The 22,043-nt window shown below is 32.9% G+C and overlaps 1 protein-coding gene across 1 annotated transcript; it reads right to left on the minus strand.

Moving 5' to 3' along the window:
* Positions 1–1,195: 1,195 nt before the first annotated feature.
* LOC143205352 (uncharacterized) lies at positions 1,196–4,429 on the minus strand. The gene has a single exon (XM_076418605.1). The coding sequence runs from the start codon at positions 4,191–4,193 to the stop codon at positions 3,507–3,509; it is 687 nt and encodes a 228-aa protein (XP_076274720.1). The 5' UTR covers positions 4,194–4,429; the 3' UTR covers positions 1,196–3,506.
* Between the last annotated feature and the right edge of the window lie 17,614 nt (positions 4,430–22,043).

Consider the following 22,043-nt stretch of genomic DNA (forward strand, 5'->3'; position numbering starts at 1 on the left):
CAAAATAGAGATGAGCATGTACAACTAAATTAATATATTCAAGTATTGCCAAAGCAAAAAGCAAAAAATAATTAAAACAACCTAATTCAAAATATTATCAAAGTTACACTGAAGAAACTAGAGAAGGTGCTAGAAGGTATATATTCTAGAGTCATCATAAAGTGCATTAGAAGCTGAACTGATTTAGTTATAGACTACTCAAATGTCAAAATTGTAAGTACAAAAAATCGGTTTGCTTGCATTTGGCATCATGATTTAAAAGAAAAGGACGAACATTTAGAAATCTGCTGTAGTGGAGGTTAAGCTCCTATTAAGGAGCCATAACCTGAGCCTTTAAATGATCTCCTTATTCATGAAAGGCTGGCAGGAGCATGCTTTCAAAATACGACCCTCGGAACTAAAGAAGTAATCACCATAATCACCATAATCAATTTTAATCCGTTCCAGAATAAAGTTCTGACAAGTATTGTAGATGTACCAAGATACTACAGGTCTGATTACTTACACCGGGTTCTTCAGACACCTAGTATCACTCAGGAAATTAAGAAAATTGCAGGAAGACACGAGATATGAGGATAGTACCAGAATAGGAGATCGACTCGACTATTAGTCTAGAGAATAAGATAAGTTATTGCAAAGACATATTATAGGTTAGATTATCGTAATCATATTTAATATATTTATAATCTACAAAGCTTTCTTGATGCAATGGTGAAGGATCGCGATCATAATCTGTATAAATTATAAATAAAACCCAAACAGAGAGAAAAAACCTACAAGTTAAATCATTAATATTGCATAATGGGCTAAGGATTATTAAAACCCATCCGAACCATATCGTATACCGCATAGATATAACAACAATTTACGGCCTTGTTTTCATAGTAGGCCGTGGCGGACTATCTTAGGCCATTAATTGTGCAATTTACAACTACTGAAAAAAGGAGGAATACCTTACAAACATTTTCGCCATGTGGGTAGATTTTTAAAACTCGTTCGACTAGTTTAAATCTGAGTTATTTCGAATATGCGATAAATTAAATAAAAACTGACCAAAATTCGTACAACGATAAATATTAAAAGAAAGATACAGATCTGATAATAAAAGGGTTACTTTTCTGTGCGAACGTTGATCTCTCCCTTTTTGTTGCTATTTTAATTGAGTCATTACGACTAACAATAAAAGAAATACAAGAAGATTTTTAAAAAGTTTTTATTTCAAAAATTAACATCTCTCAATGGCCATTTAAAAATCGCTCAACAAAAATTAAAAATACTTACTTTCTTTCATAAATAACATTTCTTTAGGTAACAATACTATAATATCTTATAATACAGGGCATGCTAAGAAACTTACACATCTATTCAGTTCAAATCTCTATACATTTTACAGTTAAAACATAAAAATAATAAATCATATTCGCTTTTAAATGGATTCAAATGACGAATTAACTATTGCACCGACTTCTACAACAAGAATATACATTCGTTAACTTGTAACGTATCAACAAAAAAAAGAAAAGGGTGATAATCTTAATACATTTTTTTCTTGATACGTTCCGTAGTAAACATACAATATCACAAAAACAAAATAAACACACAATAATTCTTAGATCTTAGGGTTGTTTAATGCAGTATCATGCTGAACCTTACACCACCTCATCAGTATATTCATTAATCACCTAGTGTAACGATGAATATCGTCTATAAATCAATATATAATTTGTCATTAACAGGCAACTGATTTTCTCATTTACGTGGCTCCCTGCGAAGCCATCTGACAACGATCAGACTTCTTCAACAAGTATTACTATTAAAAATCGACTTTTCGTTTCATTCTTCTCGCATCGATATCTCAGCAAGGATATTTAAAGAAACAGTGACTAGGAAAAGACTAGGAATCACGGAAAAGAAAATCCATGAAACAAAAGACAATAGGGATCCGGAAGATATGGATCTGGAATAGTTCGTAAATAAATAAAATATTTGCTAAAGAATTATTGAAACGAAATTTTAATGATTTTAGATCAAAATCGTCATGCAATCTGATCATTGTCGCATAACCTCATCTAGAGAGAAAAACTTGGTTATTAATTAATTTTGTATCGCAACAGATAGGCTTAGGCAACTAAATCCAAAAATTACCAAGAAAAATAATGATATTTAGCTGAGTACAACTGGTAATTGGCTAGGAATATTTAAGTGTTGATTTACATCGAAGAAGTAATTACGTAACATGGTCTTTCCTTCATCGGCATGGTTGAACGTACTGCTGGAGCCATCCTAGTTCGTTAGTTACACTCAAAATATCGCAACGAAGATAAAAATCTAACACGTTGGAATTAATTTAACACGCACCGCGCAAATCTAGCTCTGATCCGTAACAAGATGTGGCGGCGGAGAAGAGAATCGGAATAAAACGATTTACCAGATCTCTCGACGATAGAAACTGAATATGCGCGAGTGGGATTCCTTTAGGATTGACTAATGGCCAAATAATGTGGGCGTACGAATATTAGTATGCAAATATCGCTAATTTAGATGGTCCGTAAGGAACGAAACAGAAAAACACGAAACGCCAAGCATGTTCTCTTAAAAGCACTTATTATATACACAACGAAATCTACTAGGTCAAAAGTTTAATTCCGAAATTCATCTCGTTTCACCACCCACTAACTTCAGTATCTCGAAGAACTGCTAACCGAAATTATACACAAATAAAAACACTGTCTTATATTTTGCACCAAAAGCGTTCTTTTACTAATAAATCTGTCACCCTAGGCTCGAGTTTGAATTTTAATCTCGTATTAAAATTAAGTAATTTCAGCTATTTCGACTTTATAATGGCAACAGAAGCGATAACATCGATATTTTGTTGTGATAGGTTTATGGTAATTTGAAAAAATACGGTGAGGTTACACTGCCGCGCGACTGTTGATATCTCTGAATCATCTATTCGGTATATTAGGCGTTTTATTTTTATGGTCTTTTCCTTGATTAAAATAAATTTATTTTCCGCGTGGCGTGCTACAGCAGAATTATTGTTACGGACGAAAGTTATAATAAAAAGAAACGAAACGTACTTTCGGCATACGACGCGGTTAAAAATAAAATCCGTCGAGGTTGCCTTCCTGCCCGGCTGTTGATATCGCCGAGATATTTATTATACGTCCCGTAACTTCTGTAACGTTCTTGTGCTTTTAATTAATGATCTCTTTTTTAATTATCCGTATTGAATGAAAATATGTTATGGTAATTACCAATTTTAATAAAGAAGAAACTGAGGAGTACATATTTAACGATAAAGTCAGATGAAGAGAAATATTCCTTGCCAATTTTTGTGTCGTTTACAGTTTTTTTATACAGTTTAATACACGATTTTCCAAATCTTCGTCGAAATTTCAGCACTAGATAGATCGTAAATACTTTAGATTAATTTACCCAATGGTCCGTGAGTCTGAGGAATATTTAACACTTTTTCTACGTCGAAGCAACTTAACCCGACGTTATGTCAGCAAGAACTCACTTAAATCCGCTGATTCCAATGCGTGCTCGGTAAAATCTGTGTGTAACAGTGCAGGTAATGAAGGATCATCGAAGTCCACAGGTGATAGGGATGGTTCCGGGAAATCCGGCGACGCCAGCAGAGACCCGGAATGATCCGAAAGAGATAGAGACTCGCCATCGGATTCTAACAAGAAACAGTCCAAGTCGGAATAGTCTGGCTGCACCACATCGTCTAGCGGATTGTTTAAAGCTGAGCTAAGAGCGCTGATGTACTTCATGGCGAGTCGAAGAGTGGTGATCTTCGTCAATTTTTCATTAGCGCCGGTGGTCTGAGCTTGCATGTGAGGAATTACTCTCCGAAGAGTCTCGAAAGCTTGATTTATCTCACGCATTCGATTCCTCTCGCGGGCATTGGCAGTTTTCCGACGGTATTTACTCAGGGGGGCCGATTTTGGTTTGTTCTTCGTCTGGTTCTTACTCGAGTGTCTCGAGGAGTCTTCGGGACAATCATCGATGATATTCTTCGACTTCTCCGTGATGCGTCTCATAGACCTCGGCCTCAGTGAGTACTTGTCTTCCTTCGATGCGTTACTCGAGTCGAACTCGTCATTATTGTTATTGTCCGTGAAATTCACCTGCGTGGATAGACGGTCCTCTATGTCCGAAAAGTTTAGTAGAGAATCCATGTTGAACCGAAACAAATTAACTGGTATAACTCTTAACCATAATCGATCAACAACGACAAGAGGAAAACCCCGATGGGGTTCGTGTACTAAGCGCCTGTCGATGTCTCTAACAGAAACTAAACTCACTGGTCTGCGTCGGCGAGAACGTTCACGGACGCGATCTTATTCACTGACCGAGAGTCGCTGCTCGCTGATTGCTGCTGCTGTCTCAGCGCGCCACACTCAACTGGATTGGTTTCGAGTCAGACGTGAGTAGGCATGATTGCCGACGTACCCCCTACCTATAACAGCTTATCGTCGCGAGATTTTAGAGGCGCTATGGGGATCGAGGTGGAAACGAAGGTAGGTGGTTTGGTCGTAATAATAAGGTTCAGCGAAAAAACTGTTCGTTTAACATAAATATGTTTTATATCTTCGTAAAGTAGTAAAGTAATAACAACAGTCATATAGATAAGGAACTCGAGTGTATTTTTATGTAATATATATCATTATTTTTTAAAGAGTAGTGTATTTTACTGCAATATCTTAATAGTAACATCTTAATAATAACTTAACATCTGTAATAGTCCAATATTTCTCCAATTATATCAGAGTTTCACCGAAAATCTTGGAGCTTTTATTAGCTCGAGAAAATCTCTTATTGGTTTTGCTAGGCATTCAGGTTGCTAGCATTCATAGACTATTTTAATTTAATATATATTTTTTATAACATCTTTCTTAGATACGTTTAGTACAATATTAATTATAAATTAATTTTATTACTAATTTTCATTTGTACTTGGATTAATTCACAAGCAAGACGAGTGCGAGAAAATACATCAATATGTATTCCCCAATATTTAGTATATGATTAAAAAGGAGATACACTAAAAATTTGATACATAAACAAAATGTTTAATTTTATGATGAGGAAAAATGAAACTTCTGTTGGTTTAGCAGTAGAAGAAACGGATTTTAAAAATGTTGTGCTTTGATAATAAAAATGAGATCTTGTAAAATTCCTTCATGTATTTCTATTTCCATAATATTATACACATTGAGCTTTTTATCAAAGGACCATTGGTTTGAACCCAATTATATTAGAAGTTGACAGAAAATATATCGGTAATATTTATAAAAAATAAAGGATAAGTATATTTGTATATCTTCAGTTGTAGCTAATCTAGCTGTTATAACAAATATAATAAAGAATCACTTATTTGTTTTGTTTCGTCTTCAAGACCTTTGAACTAAAAGAAGGGTATATTGATAGTTTATAAAGTGATTGTACAGCAATGCATCTTTATCTAAACAATTTGAAAAATATACGAAGAAGGACTTGTGATTATTTTGGCTTTGTATTGTATATGATGAAACGAAGGTATCAACAATCCTGGATGAAGGAAATGGGTTGCACTAAAAGTTTGATACAGAAGTTTTTACGTTACAGTTGTCTCTTTTACTTTAATATCTGAGCAAATATGAAGTCCTAATAATATCTGTATTTATAATAAGGCGTTCTTACTTATAGAAACTTACTGTCATTATCTTCAGTTAAGTTTAGTTCAATTATCAAACAATGAAGGTGTGTTTAATTAATTTGGTATTCAGGAGCGTTTACTAAACAATTTTACATTAACAGTTATTGTCTGAAATAAATAGTTAAATATGCCAAGGACTTGTGACTGTTTATTTTACAATTGTGAAATAAATGGTATCCTCTAAAATATTAATAGATAAATGAAGTGCTTAAAATTCATGTTAAATAAAAAGGCAAATTTTGTTGGATGACATATATTGAGAACATTATTGTGCTGACCCTATACGATTTAAAATTTCTCCCTTTTTAGAGCGAAGTTAAACGTTCTTGGAAAAGTGAAAAAGAACTTGTGCTTTGATCAGACAACCATAAATTTTATATTGTGGTAGTATTTTTTTTATTATTTAATTATTACATCGTTACTAGTCGTTTCCGGCTTACCTACAACTTGTCTTTATGATAATTTAAATCTATATATATATTACTATTAGGACCCATCGGCCCTATCTCAGTCTCTGGTGAAATAATGTTTATACATGTCACTGCTGCATTTTTATTATATGCACCTTACTACACAACAGTAGTCAACATCAGATGGTTTGATTCTTTTGCATCTGTACCCTGATCTGATGGTATCCAAAAGTTGCAAACTTACATGAGAATATTACAATATTTTCATGAGAATAGAGTCTTTCCTCATAACCCTTGCAATTATCTTGATTTCTTGACTGGCTGTGGGTATCTGAAGGTAGTCAGTCCTGTAGTATTTGGGTGCACCCACAATACTTCTCAGGACTTTGCTCTGAAAAATGTGTATTTTGTTTATGTTACTCTTTGCAGAACATCCCCATAATTGAATTCCGTATGTCCATATAGGTGTCAGTAATTGCTTATGTAATAGCAATTTATTATGTACCGGTAATTGTGATTTTCTTCCAATTAGTCAGTACATTTTGCTATATTTCAATTGCAGTTTTTCTTTTCTTCTTTATATGTTCCTTGCAGCGAAATTTTGCATCAAGGTTCATTTCGAGATATTTAGCGTTATTGCTATAAGGAATGATAGTATTATTTAATGTTAATAGTGCTTGAACGGTCTAATTGTAGGTGAACTGCACATGCACAGATTGTCTTTCGTGAATTTTTATTTTCCAAGCTTGTATCCAATTATTTATACTGTCACTTGCCTGTTGTAATTTTCGTGTGGCTTCTTCTCTATTGTCTCCGACAGCTATAAACGCAGTATCATCAGCAAACGCAGCCATCGTAATATTTTCCATTTGTGTTATATCATTTCTGTAGTTGATGACCAAGGACTTCATGGCAAACCTTATCGGGAGCTTGTGCTACATCTAAGAATATGGCTGAGCATTCTTTTTTACTTTCGTATGCATTTTCAATAACATCTGTTATTCTGTGGACCTGGTCAATTGTTGAATGCTTGTTAACTAAACCAAACTGGTGTGTTAGTATTAGTTTTGTTTTCTCTCTATGAATATTTTAGTAGTATAAGCAACAGATGTTAAACATATTTTGCTTTATTTGGTATCAATTGTATTGTACAAAATTGTTAAACTGTATCTTCGTCGGCAAGGAAATATAAGAATTTAACCGGTATAGAGAAAAAGTCTCAAAATTCCCGGCCTGTTTTCCGTATTATATTAATTACTTTATCAGAACAAGCACGTTCTTGTTACAGTTAAGATCAGCCGAACAATGCCCAATTAAAACGACGAAATCTGAGTATTTCGTTTTGCTGTCGCTGATTTTCCCGACTGTCGATCATTTATTCTCGTCGCGTAACACGACCAAAAAAATTCGCTCACTACATGCGTTCCTCATTAAACCGATATCGAACACCTCCTTTGCGGACTGGCATAACCGAGTCGGCGCTTTTGCGCAATCATTACAAGTCTTTTGTAATTCGACAACAAGAGAATGAAAAATCGTCGGAGAAATTTCATGTTTTCAATGTACAAGATCTCTCTTGTCGATTATTAGCGGTAACGGGATGAATATCGGTTAGTAATGGGAATGATTCGGAGAATGCCGACTATATTGTCTTCGTTTCATCGGACCAATATCGAAAATTTAATGAAAAAAGTCGCAAATAAGGTTGCGCGTGTACGCGGCTGTTGATATCTCCCGAAGATGACTATGGTGCGGGGTTCCTTTTCTTTTATGCTCTCATTGATCTTTATATAAGCCTCGTGTCGTACTAGCATCACAGGTTGTGTAATATAACCGGAAAATAAAATAAAATCGCGAAAGAAATGGATATTTTAATATGAAAACGCTGTTCGTGTGAAACCGCCATAAATATTTTCGATCGCCTGTGCTTATCTGGCCGCCCAATGAAACCCAACCCGGTGAAATATGTTATAATCAATCTAGAAAAAGCGTTTTTTTTTCGGCTGAAATAAAATTCGTGTTGATATCACTGGCAGAAAGAGGAAAGAGCAGGAAATAATATCTGCTGTAAGGTTTACTGGACTTGTTGACTTGGTTTCGTATTATATTTGTAACTAATTTATAATAATAATATTATTGTTATGCTAATGTATATTTATGATATTATTTTGAATAATTTATGGAAATATCTCTCAATTTAAGTTTTGGATATATTTTTCCTCATATATATTCAATATATAGATAAACCTAATCATTTATTGTTTTTGTCCCATTTTTGAAAACAGTTTAACAAATGTCAAAACTAATGGTTTCATTGTTTATCGCTCTTTAAAAATTAAATTCAATGTATTTGTAGAAATATTTAAGTTGTGAAATTGTTGTACTCTTAACTATGTTTTAGATTTCTCTTTATAACTAAGTTGAATTCAAACATATCATTTTGAAGATATTAGTTGTCATAGATATTTTATCGCTGATTTAAGATATATGATTGTTATTTTCCTAGTTTTTATATTTTAGACGTGATTAATAAATATATTCAGTTTCAAGCGATTGAAGGTTCTTGACTAATTTTGATCTTTCAGTAATAACTATAGTTAAAATAAAGATGTATTTCTAAAAATCGCATGGTATATGTAAATTTGGATGCTTAATAATATGCTGTGGCTATTTTTCCGCTACTTGCTATTGTTTAAGAATTATTGATATTTAGCAGTTTTAGATAAATTTTAAAAATATTCTAATTCCTTGAATATCTTAAGAACGGTTAATTCAGCATCGAGATGGACCATTTTTCTGTTTTACCCACCCTAAACTACATATAATATCACAATATCAACTGATTTGGGGTCATAAAGATTTTTGGAATTTTTTCCATATATATACTCAGGAAAAATCGCGATTTTTGCCCTTTTTCAGTCTTTTCTCTATAAGTCTAGTTAAAACGAGAATATATTGATAAAAATGTCATTATATATGTAAAAATTGATGCTTTATTTGGTAAAAATGTTATTTTTCTGATTATTCTTATAGTTTACAAGATATTCGTCTTTTGTTTTTATCATTAAAAATTGTTTAAATCTGATATTTGGGAATATCTATGAAATAGTTAATGATACATCAAAACTGATGATTTTATGGTTTTTTTCACCGCATTTTTACCACAATATGACAGTTTCATGTCATTTCAAGACCTAATTTTTTTTAATAGTTTTTTCCTCAATATTCTCTATTCCTCGATAATATTACAGAATTACTAAGCTAGTATATAATTAAATACATTATATTGATATGTTAATCTATTACCTAGGGAATCACTGTTCTATTTTATATATTTATATTCATTTTAAAGTTTTTATTTTATTTTCTCATAATAAGCGGTCTTAAAATATTCTCATCTATCAAAAATATGTTGCAAGGTCATATTTGAAATCAAATTACACTTATGTGAGCTATATACCAATAAAAAATCCTATATCTCTGATAAAACGCGCTATATAAGTTAGCAGTGTAAGAAAACTGATATTCATTCCTATATTTTTACTATATTTGGGTATTGTCTATATATTAAAATTAGAAGCAAAAAATCGGATTAAATTATATAGTCATAGTCATTAAAATGATATTTTCAGTGGTATATTCCATATAAAATTTCATTTTAGTTATCGGTATCCCAGAAAAACATTATTTATTGTAGTTCCTGCCTTTATCCAGCTACAAAAGCATCAAAACTAAAGGTTTTGATATTTCTCTCCTGTCGAAAGTGACAGTTTGAAAATATTACTTTCCTTACATATTTCCATAAAGGAGATATTGCAATATTTGTCAAAATTTTTCCGTAGGGTATCAATTAAATAAATTTTATTTTAACTGAAATAAAAGTAATATGGCTAGTAATATAAAAATATTATATGTCGTAGTCAGTATATATTTTTTTACAGTTATTTGTTTTACCGCATGCCATCATATTAACTTTTACAGTACTAAACAGTTCTTAACCATACCATTAAACAAGCAACTAAAGACCAATAAATAAAATATAGGCTCAGGTTACCTCGATGGACCACCCTAATCCACTCGTTCAGAAGCCGCCAGCATCCGATAATAAAGATCACATTTACATCCGTTTAAAATGAAGAAATACACATTATTATGATATTTTTATCATATTAAGGCGTCTATATCAAATAGTCCGGTACGTAATAAAAATGTTTTATAGTAAATCGAGACCGAAGGAGGCTTCGACCGGGAATGTGGGAGGTCCGATCTATTGTTGTCCGATAATACAGACAGTATTTTAATATTACATTGGATTTCTTTATAGTGACATCTAACGCGTATTGTTATTCCGATATTCGATGGTGTGCTTGTTGAAGTACCCGAACCGTCCGCTCTTGCTGGCTACCAAAGAAGATATAAAATATAAAGGCATTTTTTTCGTCCACTGAATAGAGATATTATGAGCCATTGGGGAGTTATGGTCTCTCTCATCTCTACATTCATATTTATATGGTTTTAATAAGTTTATATGGTTGGCTTATTCATATATAACCAGCGACATATGTTTAGGGTATAGAGAAGTATTCAAATTTGTCGTGTTATACGGAGTACAGGTTTTATAATGATTTAAACATGTTTTTTTATGTCCTTTTATCAAAAAGGAATAATACCTGTATATGGACAATAATATTAATAAATAATTCTTAAACAAAATATGTTTCTGCATTACTATATCAATATTAAAAAAAATTACAAAAAAACGGTGATTAGATATCAACAGTCACATAGCAGCGTAAACTTTTGTGGAATAAATTTTAAAACTAACAACATAAGAAAATAAATTATATTAACATTATGAAAACAGTGTTTTTTTTGTATGTGTATGTAACTTGGAATTGGTTATTCGCAAGAAATACTTCATATAAATATTTTATAAAATGTTAAGGAAGGCGTAAAATAATTTGTCAAAAGAACGTTAAAAGCGTTTCAAGTTTTCGTTTGCATAATTTCTTTCATTTCTATGTCAACTATTTTTTGAGACAAGGACGATTTGATGATTCGGAGCAGTGTTTGAAGATGATCAAGCGTAATAAATCCGAGTTTTTACGTCGATATGTGACAATGGATGAAACATGGCTCCATCGTTTCACTTCGAAGACCAATCGACAGTTATTCGAGTGGACTGCAGACGATGAACTCGCTCCAAAGCGTGGAAAAACGCAATAGTCGACTGGCAAGGTTATAGCGTCTGTATTTTGGGAAGCGCATGGAATAATTTTCATTGACTACCTTGAAAAAGGACCATGAACAGCGACTATTACGTAGCGTAGCATTTGATTGTTTCACTAAGACAATGCACCGTGGAACAAGTCAGTGAAAACAATACCAAAAATTAATGAATTGGGCTTTTGCTGAATTCTCCAGCGACTATTTCCTGTTACCAGATCTCAAAAGAATGTTTTCTAAAAAAATGTTCGCAAAAATGGTATCGAAAAGTTGGAGGGTCGCTACAATCAGTGTATTACCCTAGAAGGGAATTATGTTGAATAATAAAAACTAATTTTGCCAAAAAATGTGTTTTGCTATAGTAGGCCGGGGACTTTTTAATTGACTTGTTATACCTAGATGTAAGTGATTGTAAAGACAAATTGTAGGATAGTTGGCAAAAATAAGTAACAATGTAATAAATAAATCATATATAATATATATTTGCTATATTTATAACCATCTACGAAAGATATTGAGTGCGAAAAACTTGCCGCGCTGTCCTCACAGAATACCGATTGCTGATAATTGTATCTGGTCGCCTTATCATAACGATAAAACCGTCGGATTTAAATATATTACGAATCCTAAATTTGTACCATTACATAAAGAAATAAATTCAACAGGAAGCGATAAAGAACGGCCCGATTACATAATTAATTACTTTATCTGATCGGTTGGGAATGGCAGCGGGAACGCCGATAAAACGCAGGTACTACCGCGGAAAATTTATATTAATTATTTCAGTATGTTATGTCTGGTAAGTATCGATAATTGTCCCTCGTAAATACGAACGGCCACGAAGTGTAAGAGCCGCTGGCCCGACGGAATGGCGTTCATTTTAAATTCTAGTGCCTCGCGCTGAACCAACTAACCTCAAAGAGGATCACCTTTACGGCCGTCGGTAATTTCTCATGCGCATTAAGCAGTTTTTAAACATCGCTCGTGTGAGTAAATAACATTTCAAACGGTAATTCGCGCGCGGATTTACGACCACTACGGCTCAGATCGGGAGCCGATCTCTAATGATGATGTTTTAACGTTTGTGTCGGCTAAAATCACACCCATTACCTATTCTGCCATAAGCAACGTAACAACCCTCGTAACACACGAGAAAACGAAGAAAAGCGCGACAATAATCGACTATTAATAACGTAATGTGCCCTTTATATTGGTCGGCGCAGAGATAGCGAAAAAAACAAAATGGGATTTTATTGTTTGGTGCCCAAAAACTCTGTAATTAAATGCGATAGCACAATGGCAGAACAAAAGGGCCGTATAATTCATTTGTACGCTTCATTTAAATTTGTATATTAATTAATGCAAATGGTTCCGTGGCGTGCTCCGTGACGAAAAAAAGGTTATGTTGTCGTACCTCCTCTTTTTATGCGTCGATTTTATATCATAACAATGAAATGGTCAGGTAGAAAAGTCAATTCTGATTCGCTTATTAAAACCCAAAATTATATTCGATATATGTGTAGCTTTCTTAAATCAAATTTGAGTAAACAACTTCTCTTTTTTTATTGCCAACTTCATTTCGTAACAATGAAACGGCTGGTTAAAAAAGACAACTCTGACTCGCTTAATTCATAGGTGTGTAGTTTCATTGTTCATTTTCTTAAATAAATTTTCACTAATAGGGTAAAAAATTGAAATATAACAGAAAGGGAGGTTATGTTGTCGTACATCCTCTTTTTCTTATCGATTTTTATTTGTAAAAACATAGACGTGCAGCTTTCATTTTCTTAAATACACTTTGGGTAATAATTTAAAAAGTATAATTGTTACAGGTTAATAAGATTCGTGCCATTATTCTGTAGTAATTTAACACAAGGTACACGAAAATGTTTTAATTAACAGGCTGTGCCAGAATGAACGTTGATTACTTCCTTGATATAATTATTGTCGAGGTTCGAAGAAGCTAATGGATTGCTTCCAGTTCAGTCCAGATAAACTCTAGGTGGTAAAAATAATTTAAAATATATAAAATAAAATTTCAAATACTTCCTATTTTATTTTTTAACTCCAAAATTTAGTTAATATACTGGAACTATACAAATTATATAGCTACAACACTTAATATACTATTATCAATAAAAATAAAAATAATCCATTATTTATTATATACAATTATATAAGGATTAACACTGTTTCCATATTGATAATATGATTTATATTCTTGTGTTATTAGACATAATATATATTAAACCCATATAAGGTTACACTTCTATGTGACTGTTGATATCTGTATCACTTATATTACAACTTAATCATTGTAAATTAAATTGTTATATTCCTTGTTTGAAATTAACTTGTTTCCTATATAATATAATATAATATAACTATAAAATGTCAGTGCTATTACGGTTAAACAGCTGAAGAAATGCATTTTATAAATAATATTATGTAAAATTATCATAAAAACAGACCAGAAATATATTTTAGATTAAAACAGTCACAGAGATAGAAAACCTTCTTAATTTTATTTAAAGTTCCTGTATTATAGTAATGAAAATGTTAGTGTAACGTAAGGACGATTAAAATAGAGAAAATTATCATATTTAGGAAATACCACCAGTTGTACATTCATGTATCTTCCTGCGTTCGGTAATTCTGCTTTCAAATATAATGAGAACCTTAGAATATTATAAAGTATGGTAAATAGAAGTCGTCACAATTACTATTTATAACTTCTTAATATAAATACATGACAAAAATTAGAGAAACATTACACATATTAGAGAAATACCAACAGGAATAACAACAGTCACAGAGAAAAGCAAAGTCACAAAATATTTATTTAATAAAAAGTGATTAAAAACGAATAGAACGAAGATGATTCAATAAAGAGACTCGAGTGCGTTTTACGAACTGTACTGGCGAAATAAAACGACAATAAAAATCAGCGATGATATTGTTTTGCGAGTAAAACGCGACGAATTTTAACGCCTCGTAATAAATGGACCGTTAAAAATCTGACTTAAATCAGCATAAAACTGATAGTCTAACAGGAACACAATATATTCTTTTACGATTCTGAAGGCTGAGTTAATCGCCCGTTGTGGTTGTGTGCCACCCACCGAACCAAAACAATAAAAAGAGGGATACGTAAGAAGTTCATGAATAATGAGCGTTGAAACGAAGAAAAAATGTCTCTTGGCTTGTACTAATATTAATATCTTAAGTGGGTGAAAGGAATAAGCCATGTCTTACTAGCAGTATTTTGTTTTGGGTGAAATTTTAATGGCAAAATGTTGAAATATTTCCAGCTTCGATTGATGTTGACTGAAAACGTATATATAGTCTACTCAAAATAGTAATGAAGCACGTTATCAATATGTGCCTGTCGAAAGTTGCAAATTCATTTTACAGTCAGACAATATTTTCCTTCTCATTATATTTTGTATAAAAAGAGATGGAATGCTATTTAACAAATTTGAACATGTAACCGAGAGAGCCTGCAAAAGTTGTCCGATTGTCGAACAAAATTCTCCAAAATATTATAGCTACAGGTTATAAAAGGATGAATACTGTTTTAACGCTTTGTCTTAGTAAATTTTAAATCGCCACGATTTTTATTGAAAATATTTTTTTGCTTGCAGCTGCACTGAATATTAGTACCGGCATGGTCACTAAAATATCTCAAAGATCATAGCCAATATGACCTTATATTCACAAAAAGAAACCGTCTTTATGCAAAACAGGTGACGAATCAAGATCAGCTCGATGTTAGCTGTATCACAGATCAAATATAAGAAATATAAGAAATTTATAAAAACTGTAGGTAGTTTTTTTGTTGGGTAATATAGGAAGAATGAAGGTTTAATGAAACATCCAGACAATGCTTTTAGAAGAATGCAATTTTTAAATAAACAAAATCAATGAAGAATTATTACATCAATTTGTATGTTTAGATGAATCATGGATATCACAGAATGGTACATTGATAAAAATTGAAATTGAAAGACAGGAAAAGTAGATGGAAGAAAGTAAACATCGATAGTGATCTATCGATTAGGTTTTGTTAGTGTTAATATTTATTAATAATTCATTGCAGATATATAGAAACACGAATGGTTTAATTCGTGGTACAGAATTAGTATTTTGCTCCTAGTCCAAGGGTGACTACCATAGAGAAATGAGCCATAACTTGTTTTTGCAATAGTTTGAAAATCAGGTTTTAAAGAACTTGGAGGAAGCATTATTTATTATTGGACAATGCATCATAGTACACTGGTGGAGAAGATGCTAACAAATACATCAACGAAGGCTGCAATTAAGGAATGGCTTAAAGTACATAAAATAGGTTTTGAAGAAACCATGTTAAAGCATAAACTGTTTTAAATTGTTACTCGGTAAATATAAACGAAATATTTAATTGCATTTTATGTAGTTTACTTTTTTAGGAATAAGCTCGAGAAAGGATACATGATTGATCAGATTGCTGAATGTTATGACCACAGAGTATTACGTCTACCTCCTTATCACTGTATATTTAATCCAATTGAGTTGATATGGGGTATTGCACAGAAATATTGCAATAGACATTCAGGTCGAGGAGGATATTCAAACCAAAACTGTCTGGATTTATGGAATGAGAAGAGAAAGAGAAGATTTATGACAAATGGTAGAATCGTAGAATAGTTTTTGATAGATTGAAAATAAACAGCTTAATTCTTCGATAATATACGCATTACATGTACTATAATGTTAAGGTAATATAATACATAATATTTTTGTTTCATTATTTTATTTAGATTAGAATTTCGTTATGTTAGAGCCAATATGTACTAAAGTTGAGACTTCCTGCGGCAACATTGCGATGTTTTGATCGATCACCTGGGTACATTACTGTTTTGATTTGATTATAAGTAACTTTTTTCGGGAATTTATATTGAAAGATAATAATAATAAAAAGGACCTTTGTATCTCCACAATATGAACTTTTAAAAGCCACATTAACAATAATGGTGACTAAGCAAATGGGTTGTCAGTGACAAAATCAGAAATAAAGAAAATATTAGGCTGCAAATTGCATCTAAATATAAAAGAACAATGGATTATGGGATAGCAAAAGAGGTCCGCAGTTAAAGTAGGAAGAAAGAACGTTAGTTCACTGTTTCATTGAACGGACTCTAGGAAAGATCCAATCAAAGAAGGAAGGCAAATAAAATAGAAACTGGACAGATGCTGATGTCTGTAATGTGTAAAAGTTTTATTTACTTTTTCAACAGTCCAGGTAGCGTAGAATGGAACAAAAACGGCACTTTCTCCGACCGTCGTTATCTTTTTTATTCTTTTTCCATCGCCGTCACATAAATAAAAGGGCGAGTTTGCGTAAATTAAGTGTTCATATATCAAGCGGGGGAGATTTCGGTCGCCCACACGCGTCGCTTAATACCCCGTGACTTACTCGCGTTGGAAGCCGCCCGATTAATTTCGCTGCCGCCCAATAATCGACAAGGGAATCCCGAATAAAATCGGATCGGAGCCCATTAAAATAAGCTAAATTAAATTTGCTTGTTGCCCGATAGCATCTGGCGGCTTACACGAGACCAAACGTAACGTCTACCAGGGTGGTAAAAGAATTACGATGTCCGATACATTTTAAACTCTCAGGTGTTTCTTATATATCAATTTTTTATTTTCGATGTCATTTTAAACAAACTTAAAACTTTTTAAAACGAGACAATTTTTCTTTGAGATGATGTTCCAATGAATAATTTTTGGTACATAATTAGCTTCGATTTAGGGCTATGGTTTAACAATATCGTCTACATAAATCCTAGCTATAAAAATAAGACTTAAAAATGATTTTAATTAATAAAAACATAAAAATACGAAAAATATCTCGGAGATCACAATAGCCACAGAGGTAAGTAACCTTTCTCATTTTATTTGTATTTCTTATTTTTAAAAATGTTGAATATTATTTAAGTTTATTGAAAATAAAAAATATATTAAAATAAAACGTTTATTAGAAAAGTTACAAGATTATTGTTTAGTTGACGTCGTTTTTTGACCCTGAGTGAGACAGACACCAAGAGATGGAACAAGAATCAAATTAAACCGGCAGATTGTTTTAGGGGGCAGCCAAAAACAAACAAAAGCAATTTATATGATTGATATTATTCCTGATGAAACGTTTACTGGTACCGAGATAAAGAAGCAATATCTTTCTCGGTAGGTAACTCGAAATAAATTGATTGATCACCGCATATGCTGTGAGAGCAGATAATAACGTGTGCACTACTAATGTTTCTACAAACATATTAGCTGACCATCGAGCTATAAATAAACGTGACGCCTTTTCCTTAACCCCCGCATATATCACACCTCCTCCATCGGTACTGCTTCGATTTTCTCACCAATTAAAACGCGAAACATTATTTTCCTCATTGGATATTCAGCAAGCGTTGATACGTTTTTCCATTTGGGTATGTTGATAAAAGATATCAACGTTCAGTGCGTAGAATATTAATAAGAATCGGTTGATATTATAATTAAGACAGTTTTATATTTACTATATGATTTTATGGTCATAATTGGTATACAGTCAAACCAATAAAGGCTTTTTCTACATTTGTTTAACATCAGTGAATTATTTAGATTGAATTTTTAATGGATTATTCATCATTAATAATAAGTAAGTCATAATTATTTTAATATAGGTACTTATTTTTAATTAAACAATCACCATTGGTTACAATTTATTTATATCAACGTTTTTTCCAGTTTTCTAAACAGTTATTGAGTTTCTAGGGTTTAGTAATTTCGATTTTTTCGGTTAATAAGAATTAATGTTGAATGAGAAGATATAATCTTCATTAAACTATTCCAGCACGTTTTGTCACACGAACATATACATTTCTAGACAGGAATCGAAGCCAGCCAAGGGTTACAAGTCGACCGCAAGACACAGTCATCTGTTATGACACAGCCCGCTGACAGAGTCACAATAACTAAGATGTATTTGACCGCGGTTCTTTCGTGTTCAAATCCAGATCGTTGATAGCAGGGCGCCTACGCGCATAATTAGTAGTACAAGAGCCCGCAGGTCGTATTTAAATGGTTATAAAAATAGATATATTTATTTGTTATTGTTTATGATGACTTAAGTTAATATTGCCATGATACATTTTAATAAATAATAGGGCTACTTAATTTTGAAAGACTTACTTTTAACTTTTACCAATAAGAACCTCTAAGTTTCCCATATAAGTAAAGTAAAAACCATAAAATATTGTTGACAAGGTCAAGTATTGTTCTTAAAATTATTATTTGTGAACAATAATGTTTTAAAATGTATTCCAAGAGTAACAAACAACAAGAACAAATGGAAGGAGGAAACTAAACCGCAACATTGTTCATAATATTTATGGATGAAGTAATGAAGATTGTTAATCTCAGAAATCCTATAATAGTGCCAGTGATGTACAAGATGAGAAATATTGAAAAAAGAAAATACTTAAACCTAGAAACTTTAGTTAAATAGCAGAGAGGAAACAGCTGAGTCTGCGAGACAACTTACAACGCATAGATGGGACAAGATATGTTAACAGAGTTGGAGATGCAAAGATGGATAGGAGAAAGACCAAGAATAAAGGCATCAGTGAAATACAGATACGAGTAATTCAATTTACCAGGCATTCTTTTGTTCGAGCAACATATCCATCTTTAAAAAGATGCAACAATATAAATTATTTAAAATCGTGGTTTTCCTTGCGTATAATTCAAATATGGAAAAAAGATCTTTCGAGTAATGCAATACTTGAAATAATGTATGTTAAAAAGGCAGCCAATGCTCATTGAAGACCGATAAGAGACTTTAACAGGTTACAATTTGACACTGTTCAAAATAAATTGGCAATAACTTAAATATGATTACCACGGTTTGTCTTGGTCCTGAAATAATACTAGGTAATACTGATAATTATAATTGCAGTAACTAATTAAACTTTAGTTAGAAATATGAAAATATTAAAAATTTCTCGGAGACTACAACAGTCACAGTGATAGGAAACCTTCTTAATTTTTTTTTGTAATATATGTATCATATAAAACATATATAATGAATTATTATTTGAATATTAAAAAGATATAATACTTCACTAAAGAGCGATAAAAAACATCAGATACAGAAACATCTCTTTTAGGTTTTCATTGAAGTTGATTTAAGTTTGATGAAACTAAAAAAATTGTTATGAATCAATAGGTATCACTATATTAACTATAATTGGTTATTGTATGAATATTAAAAATTTACTTCGAAAAATTCAATTCTCGATATAGCAAACACTGATAAAGGGATTTTAGCAGGTTAAAACTTGATGTTCTGCAAGACAAAGAGGTCCGAAATGAGATCTAAACGATTCGCGCTGGAGTCGGCGAATAACACGGATCGAAATCGTCAAACCAACTAACACCCGAAATGAATAGATAACAATCGATCTGTCCAAAGTGAAATTCGCCGTCTATTTGGCGCCAGGCCCTCCTAGATCTGGCGCTCGGCCAGCTGGAGGGGATCCCCCACGTCAGCCGTCGCTCGCCAGCCATTTTCACACATTGGTCAGGATTTTGGACCACGCCACCATACCATTGGAGACCTACTTTATTGCCGTGTGCCACGGGAGGATTTTCTTTTGATCCGTTGGCCGAATCGACGAAGACAGGGAGGTGAAGGACAACCGGCCGGTTGCGACAGCGCCGACGTCGATGGTGGTTCGAATGAGGACAGTGGTTGCTGGTGCCGTAAATCGCTGACCATTTTGGGGTAATACTCGACTGACTAGTTTAGAATTTTGATTATGTACGAGCCTGATTGAATGTCAAACGGTTTCACCGGTCGGCATTGTGCAATGACAATCGGTTTCGACATAAGCCTCGGTTGGATAAGAAGAGAGAAAGAAAAAAACGAAAATGAAAAAGGGTTTAGAAATAACGAAGTTGCCTTAAGAAGGCACGGCTCTGCGTATGGTTTAAAGCAAGATACTTGCAATTCGAATAAAACAATTGCTTCAAGAAAAATTAAAATCAAACAGCGGTTCATTAGTTTTCTTTAAAAGCGGAAAAAAATTCTCGTATATATTTATTTATCCCATACAAGAAGGAGCTAAATATAAGTTAGCTAACTAAACTAATAAATATAACTATTTGAATTCAGATATAAGATTTCAAATGATTTTCATTTACAGTTAAACTTATTTATTAAAAAAATTAAGTTTAAGTCGTCAAAAGGAAAAATGAGTCATATGTTCGGAAAAAGAATTACTAAATATTAACTTTTCTTCCTAAGCCTTTTTCATTACAAGCCAGTAGTACTCTGTCAACGTTTCAGCATTCCATCTTCCTTGATAATGCTCTTCTATCACCTTATTCGTCACTCACCATTCCAAGATTAGCGGGGACAAATCAAAATGAGTATGCAAGAAATATATTTTTAAAGACATGAAAATGAAAACTCGGTATTTTCAGCTTGAAGATTGCCTAAAAATCCATAAATTACTTTTTTTAGAGACAACCAAGCCGCTAACTCTTTCGGTGTAAAATTCTCCTCGAATTCATCGTTTTTTTATATAATTTTTCTTATTTCTGGACAAACAAAAATGTTGAGAAATGAAGTTTTCAAATACAAAAATACTTTACCATTTTTATCCATGGTCTTGACAAACATTTTCATTAAAACAAGTTTGGTATGTAAGGGCGGAAGAATCACATTTTCTTGTGGAATTGGAGGTTCACATTTAACGGTTAATTCACCACGAACAAAGTCAGTGATTTTTGGTGTCTCTACTATCCCCCAATAGTTGACAGTAGGCAGTTGCAACAAGTTTTAAAACAGCACAAACTTTCCAGTTGTATTCTTTGTATTTGATTAATTCCAGAATTAGTTTCATGTTTTCAAACGTTCCTTTCAAAATCACTGAATATGCAATAAGTATGGAAGGATATAGGCTGCCATCGTGACTAATATTATTCACACTGTTAGTCTGATGAATAGTCAATGGTTTAACACTGGAATAAGGAATTCAAAACACTTAATTTAATTGTGTTGTCAAAAAATATGTCGCACAGTGTAATTAATAGACAATGTTGCCGATTAGATTATTGTCTGTGTCCAAAATCGCAACGTCGTGCCGTTTGTTCTCGCCCGCCCGTTAATTGATAGCCGCAACCTTCCGCAACCCCCGCGGACAAGAATTAATTGTGCGGATCGCGGGCCTCGCGAAGTTAATTCGAGTCGGTAATTAATACCCAAGGATCGGCATAAATCTTCCCGAGGCAGGGCCCCCGTTGTAAATCGGAGTCGTCGCTACGAAAATCCTTCCGAGAAGAGCCGCAGTACGACCGGTACCATTATCGTCGCTCCCTTACGACAATGTCGGCCGTGCGCCGCCGAATCGGTAGTAATTTTTTTCATTTTCGTGACGGTAGGGGGTAGCCCGACGAAAAAAGAACAGACAAATCTGCTTCGTGTATTCCGTCCGTGACCTTATGTAAGGTGAGCTTTTTTGTTAAATAATACTATCGAAAAGTATACAGCCGATAAGTATTAATGGAAAATACATTTTGTTAAATAGCTGTCATGGCTAAGTTATTAGCCATGACATAGTTTGAAGAACTTTTTCAATAGTTATAGTTATCAGCTTGGT

This window comes from Rhynchophorus ferrugineus, unplaced genomic scaffold (genome assembly GCF_030347505.1).
Source record: "Rhynchophorus ferrugineus isolate W39M unplaced genomic scaffold, kcgeb_rfMv2 rfM11, whole genome shotgun sequence".
Classification (NCBI taxonomy): Eukaryota; Metazoa; Arthropoda; class Insecta; order Coleoptera; family Curculionidae; genus Rhynchophorus; species Rhynchophorus ferrugineus.

Excerpts from the sequence above, each read along its gene's own strand:
- LOC143205352 (XM_076418605.1), bottom strand. The coding sequence starts at position 4,193 with ATGGATTCTCTACTAAACTTTTCGGACATAGAGGACCGTCTATCCACG.